Source organism: Abramis brama (genome assembly GCF_963993115.1).
Source record: "Abramis brama genome assembly, chromosome: 4".
Classification (NCBI taxonomy): domain Eukaryota; kingdom Metazoa; phylum Chordata; class Actinopteri; order Cypriniformes; family Leuciscidae; genus Abramis; species Abramis brama.
In genome coordinates this window covers 29,074,805-29,081,676 of record NC_139966.1, presented here as the reverse complement: position 1 = coordinate 29,081,676, position 6,872 = coordinate 29,074,805, and the positions used below count along the sequence as shown (strand labels likewise).

The 6,872-nt window shown below is 38.8% G+C and overlaps 1 protein-coding gene across 1 annotated transcript in view; it reads right to left on the bottom strand.

Annotated features, from left to right (window-relative positions):
* Nucleotides 1-3,585: 3,585 nt before the first annotated feature.
* Nucleotides 3,586-6,872, bottom strand: part of LOC311081508 (uncharacterized protein) — a 13,421-nt gene continuing 10,134 nt past the window's right edge. The window contains exons 2-3 of the mRNA XM_084112058.1: nt 6,777-6,872; nt 3,586-4,904 (exon numbers count right to left, since the gene is read on the bottom strand). The exon at nt 6,777-6,872 is cut by the window's right edge and continues 135 nt beyond it. Of these exons, the coding sequence (XP_083968184.1) occupies nt 3,802-4,904; nt 6,777-6,872 (1,199 nt within the window). The 3' untranslated portion in view covers nt 3,586-3,801. The remainder of the gene's footprint in view (nt 4,905-6,776) is intronic.

The window sequence follows — 6,872 nt, the reverse complement described above, 5'->3', positions numbered from 1 at the left end:
TAAAAGACAAATATGCTTAGTTCCTTGAGTTTTATTTCAATTGTTCTTTGTAAAGAAAAGCCAGTGGTCAAGTGCCTGCAACAAGATATTAGACACATGCCTCATGCAACAAATAAAAAGGAAAAGTTGGCTATACACTGGCCACCTGTAGGCCTATGTCTCCTCTGTCTGTGCAGACTCTTCTGTAGGCCTTTCTGTAGATGTGGAATCCTGCAACTTATATTGCAGCCATAAAGCATACAAGTATAAATTAAGTAAAGTTATTTATGCACTTGCAGGTAGGCTTGTTCCTCCATATGAGTTATCTGAGAGGGTTTATTCACTGTCCAGTGCAATGGAAACAAATGGACATTACAAAGTCTTATACTTTCTTTCCTTTGGAAAGCTAGAAAATGTCCACTTACTGCACATATTTCAGCCACCACTTTCTTGGGAACAGATACAAGTGTTGGTGTATTATGTAAAAGTGCACAAAAGAGGAAAACACAATGTCATTACAATGAACTACACTCGGGGAAAATATGATCAATAACTCATGGCAAAATATTTTTACATTAACATAAGTTTATCAGTTTTCACTTTCACAAGTCAAAGCAATTCATCATTACTCAAGATTTAACAGTTGAAATGACTATACGGCCTTAATTTAATGCAGCAAAAAATATTTTACAGTGTAGGCTACTAAGATCTTTTCTTTTTTTTCTCAGCCTTTTTCTTGGTTGCTTTTATAATCAGACAACCATTTATTTAACAGTGTCTTTTATAAAAGAGACTATAATATAACTAAAAATTACCATTATGTAGAATATTTTTGTACTTCACTTTTATTTGTTCCCATGTTCTAGTGTGGTGACTCTGACATTACAATGAACAAAGTAATTATGCAATTATTAAAATACAAAAATATAGGCTAATAAGTGATAAAAACATCTAACATGGCCACTTCTAACGGATTTAAATTGTCTGCTACTTTTTGCCAGCCCTCTCTCCTGGCTTTTGCAGACTTTGAGGTGTTCCCTGGCGTTTTGATTAAACATTAAAATTCCGAATAAACTTCGACTATCTTGCTCTGCTGAGGAGAAAAACTGAGCCCGCTCTTTGGCCACGCTGAACAGCCAATAGCAGCGTTGCTGATCAATGTTTCTACTATCGATACATATCCCCTTTTCGACCAGCGCATGAACGCGCAATTATCTCAGATAACTCAATCCAGCGATACTAATCATATCCGGCAAGTGTGTTCGAAGAACCGAGTTAGCCAGATCATGATTAGTACCATTATATTTGATTTTGGATGTAATAAGCAACGTACGAAGAACAAGCCCCAGGTTCAGAAAGTAAAAATCCTCCTCAGTATTTTGTTTCAATCACCTGGATTTGCTAATTAGCACTGTTTTTCAGCCAAGAGATAAAACTAATTAGTGAAATCAGCTGGCTGAGTTCATGGGTGGAATAAACATATGGCAGGACTTTTAATTATTTTGCGACATAGCGCTTTCCCTCACTTTCACCAGCAGAGGTCCTCGTCGAGCTCTGATTTGAAGCTGTTGAAGCTGATACAATTGTTGAAAGCTTCACTTTGCCATCACTAGTGAAAATCCAAGAACATGAAACAGATTTTGAACAAAATCCAATACATGAAACAAACCATAAACAGGAACAAAAACTTAACTTGGCAATGAACAAAGACCTGGCACATAGAAACATGAGACTGTAGCTTACTTCAATAAATGACAAAGTAACAGGGCAAACATGAGGGCTTAAATACACAAAGACTAATAACAACAATGAACACCTGTGAACAATAATCAAGACAATTACCCAATGACAACATAGGACACATGACACACAAGGGGAGCACATGGTAAAACCTGGTTATCTGATGTTCTCTGCGAACATTGTTCTAAACTCAGGGGTGCAGAAAGGAAGTGGCACAAATCGAAAGATCCGACTGACCTTGTTCTTTATCAATTCCTCCTCTCTTCCTTCTCTGCTAATATCTCTACTGCTAAAATGACTTACTATCATAACAAAATTAACAATTCTTCTGACTCTCGCATGCTTTTCAAAACCTTCTCCTCTCTTCTCAACCCTCCTCCTACTCCAACCCGAACAGCTGACGATTTTGCCACATTCTTCATAAATAAAACAACCACCATCAGCGGCCAATTTACCAATCCACAAACTGACACACACATTTTACCAGCTGACACACACATTCTACCCTCCTTCTCTCTGCTTTCAGAGGCAGAAGTCTCCAAACTCCTGCTTTCCAATCGCCCTACTACCTGTCCGTTTGATCCTATTCCCACTAATCTACATCAAGCCATTTCTTCCTCAGTTGTACCCGCACTCACGCACATCAACATCTCTCTTCACACTGGTACCTTCCCCATTTTAGCAGGCTCGGGTTCAAGCAGGCTCAAAACACTTGAACGAGTTGTTTTTAACCAGATCTCTTCCTTTCTTACACAGAACAACCTCCTGGACAACAATCAGTCTGGTTTCAAAAGTGGACACTCAACTGAGACTGCCCTGCTCTCAGTAATTGAAGCTCTGAGACTGGCAAGAGCAGCTTCCAAATCCTCAGTTCTCATCCTGCTGGATCTGTCTGCTGCCTTTGACACAGTTAACCACCAGATCCTCCTGTCAATCCTGAAGACAAAGGGCATCTCGGGAACCGCACTCCAATGGTTCAAGTCTTACCTCTCAGGTAGATCCTTTAGGGTATCGTGGAGGGGTGTGGTGTCTAAGACCAAACATCTAGCTACTGGAGTGCCTCAGGGCTCAGTGCTTGGACCACTTCTCTTCTCTATCTACATGACATCACTAGGATCTGTGATTCAGAAACATGTTTTTTCCTATCACTGCTACGCTTATGACACTAAACTCTACCTCACATTCCAGCCTGATGATCCGACGGTAGCTGCTTGCATCTCAGCCTGCCTGACAGACATTTCTGGCTGGATGAAGGACCACCACCTTCAACTAAACCTTGCGAAGACAGAGCTACTTGTGGTCCCGGCCAACCTAACACTTCATCACAACTTCACCATTCAGCTAGGTTCGTCATCCATAACTTCATCAAGGTCAGCCAGGAACCTTGGAGTTGTAATTGATGATCAATTGAACTTCACAGACCACATTGCTAGAACTGCCTGGCCCTGCAGATTTGCCTTGCACAACATTAGGAGGATCAGGCCCTTCCTATCAGAGCATGCTACACAACTCCTTGTCCAAGCGCTTGTTCTATCCAGACTGGACTATTGTAATGGCTGGTCTCTCCTGGCTGGTCTTCCAGCTTGCTCTGTCAAACCTCTGCAACTGATCCAGAATGCTGCTACTAGAGTGGTCTTTAACGAGCCAAAGAGAGCACACATCACTCCTCTCCTCACAAAATTGCACTGGTTGACAGTTGCCGCTCGCATCAAATTCAAGTCACTTACGTTTGCCTACAGAACAATCACTGGCTCTGCTCCCTTTTACCTAAACTCTGGTGTGTTTAAAATTATACTATATACTGGTGCTATTTTAAGTTGCTGAGCAAGTACAAAATCTTTTCACACAAAGAACACAAATAGGGTCTCACATCTGAATGATTTATTAGGTGTGATGGTAAGTGTGATGACAAAAAAATATTTTTTTATACTGATCACAATTAAGTAACCTCCCTCCAGAGTAAATGCGCAGATGATTTTTAAAAATTCTCAGTGTTCTTAACCTCTTGTCACACTGAAGAACACTGACATTTCTTACCAGAAGAATGACATTTCTTACCAGAAGAATGACGCTAATGACATTTCAGGTCTGTGTGAAATGAAGACACTTGTAAGGCCTCTCTCTAGTGTGAACTCTCATGTGAGTCTTTAGGTTTGCTTTGTTTGAGCGAGTCTTTCCACAGTGATGACACATGAAAGGCTTCTCTCCAATGTGAGTTATTACATGTTTCTTAAGGTGACTGCTGTCTGTGAAACTCAGTCCACACTGATGACATATAAAACTGTTCTCTCTTGAGTGAATCCTCATGTGGCAATCAAGGTTTACTTTACGTCTGAACCTCTTTCCACACTGACCACATGCGAATGACTTCTCTCCAGCATGAATTCTTGTGTGGGCATTAAGGGATCCTTGATGTGTAAAGCTCTTTCCACACTGAGAGCATACATAAGGCTTCTCTCCAGTGTGAATTCTCATGTGGACTTTAATTGTTGCTTTATGTGAAAAACTCATTCCACACTGTTGACAGGTGAAAGGTTTTTCTCCTGTGTGAACTCTCATGTGTTTTTTAAGGTTTCCTTTTTCAGAGAAACCTTTTCCACACTGTTGGCAGGTGTAAGGCTTCTCTCCAGTGTGAACTCTCATGTGGACTTTTAGGTTTCCAGGTTGACTGAAACTCTTTCCACACTGAGGGCATGTGTAATGGCTCTCTCCAGTGTGAACTCTCATGTGGATTTTAATTGTTGCTTTATGTGTAAAACTTTTTCCACACTGTTGGCAGGTGTAAGGGGTTTCTCCCGTGTGAAGTCTCATGTGGACTTTAAGACTCCCTTTTCCAGTGAAACTCTTTCCACACTGAGGGCATGTGTAAGGCTTCTCTCCAGTGTGGATTCGCATGTGATTTTTAAGGTTTTCTTTTTTAGTGAAACCTTTTCCACACTGAGGGCATTTGTAAGGCTTCTCTCCATTGTGAATTCTCATGTGGTCTTTAAGGTTTCCATGTTGACTAAAACTCTTTCCGCACTGGAAGCAGGTGAAATAACTTCTAGTTCCAGTATTTTGACATTTTGTTTGTGAGGACGTCTTTTCAGTCTGTGAGCAATATTGTTCTGCAGTTATGAAATCATGATGTTTCTCTTCCTTTACATCATTCAGTTCTTGACTCTCCTCTTTCAGTGGCATCCAATCTAAAGTAAAAAAAAAAAAAAAGACAAATATATGTTTATCACCAGTTTAATGGCACAAAGCAACAGACATCAAAACGTTTAGACCAGTGGTTCTAAATGTTTTGGGGCCATTATCCATTTTTTGTATTTGTTGACCTATTCTATGTTAGCCTAGTATAACTTGTGATTAAAGGATTAGTTCACTTTCAAATAAAAAATTCCTGATAATTTACTCAACCCCATGTCATCCAAGATGTCCATGTCTTTCTTTCTTCAGTCGAAAATAAATTTAGGTTTTTGAGGAAAACATTCCAGGATTTTTCTCCATATAATGGGCTTCAATGGCAACCAACCGTTTGAAGGTTCAAATGTCAGTATCAATGCAGCTTCAAAGGCTCGACACGATCCCAGCTGGGTCTTATCTAACAAAACGATTGGTCATTTTCTATTTTTTTTTTTTTAATTGTATACTTTTTAACCACAAATGACCGTCGTGTACCATCTCTGAGATGCGCCACACATTGCGTCATCACGTCGGAAAGGTCACGCGTCACGCCATCTGTCTAAGTTATTTGTCTATGTACTCTGGTTCAAAAAGGTAGGGAAGGGCGAAAAACTCCCTCTCATTTTCACCTCCAACTTCAAAATCATCCGACATCTATGTTTTAATTTATTATTATTATTTATTTTATTTTTTTCGTGACCTTTCCAACGTGATGACGTAATGCGTGACGCATCTCAGAGATGGTACAAGACGGGTATTAGTGGTTAAAAAGTATATAATTGTTTTTGTTTTTGTTTTTTTTAAATGGCCGATCGTTTCGCTAGATAAGACCCTTATTTCTTGGCTGGGATAGTGTTGAACCTTTGAAGCTGCATTGAGACAGACATTTGAACCTTCATCTAAATTAAAGGCGTGTTGGTTCAGAAAAAGAGTCTTGTTCCTCAAATAATAGTTTGTTGACTAAAATCAACTGAATGACAACTAGGCTAAAGGTCCATATACTCTTCAAGTGAAATTGAAGAAAACTATTGTGACGAATTCAAACAAAATCAGTCCCAAACGAAGTTAGTTTGGATTTAGTTTCAGGAGTTTGAAACAGCTTGCAAGCTCTGGCTGGTAAACACCATCAAACTACTATTGGTACTACTATTATGGTTCTCTCTATTAGTGTTACTGTACCTTAGCGCTACATTTGACACCCTCGACCACAACGTTATCGAAAATTCTCAAATACTTGAAAATTACGTTGGCATTTGTTTAACTGCATTAGCATGGTTCAAATCATACTTATCTGACCATTATTGATTTGTAGAAGTAAATGTAGAAGTTTTGATCACAAGTTCAGTATGTCAGTAAGCTCAGTTGCTGTTCACTCTGTATGCTACCCTTGGGAGATATCAGTAGGAACATTGGCATTAGTTTTCACTGTTATGCCGATGATACTCACCTCTATATTTTTACAGCCTGACTAAACATACCAATTCACATAACTAACTGAATGCATAGCTGATATAAAAAATTGGAGACGTAATTTTCTACTACTAAATTTGTAAAAAAAAAAAAAAAAAAATTTATATTTATATATATATATATATATATATATATATATATATATATATATATTTTTTTTTTTTTTTTTTTTTTTTTTTTTTACGCATTTACTCTGCATACTCCGATCGGTCTGTGCAGCGCTGCTTCAGGTCAAACACACTTTTTGTCTGGTCATGTAATCTCAACATGTCTGTCCACTTGAGGCGACCCGCACCATGCCAAAATAAAACGTTTTGACACTTTTTTGACATCGTTCAAAAAATTTCATTCATTTCTTGTAGAGCTGGACATTTTAATAAAGATCAAATGACTGAGTTAGCTTTGAGAATGAAACCAACCTGTTTGTTCCTCAGTTTCTACTTGTTTCACTCTGAAGGTTTCTTCAATCTTCATGTCTTCACTCTCCTCTTTAATAAACACCGTCTTTGTTTGTT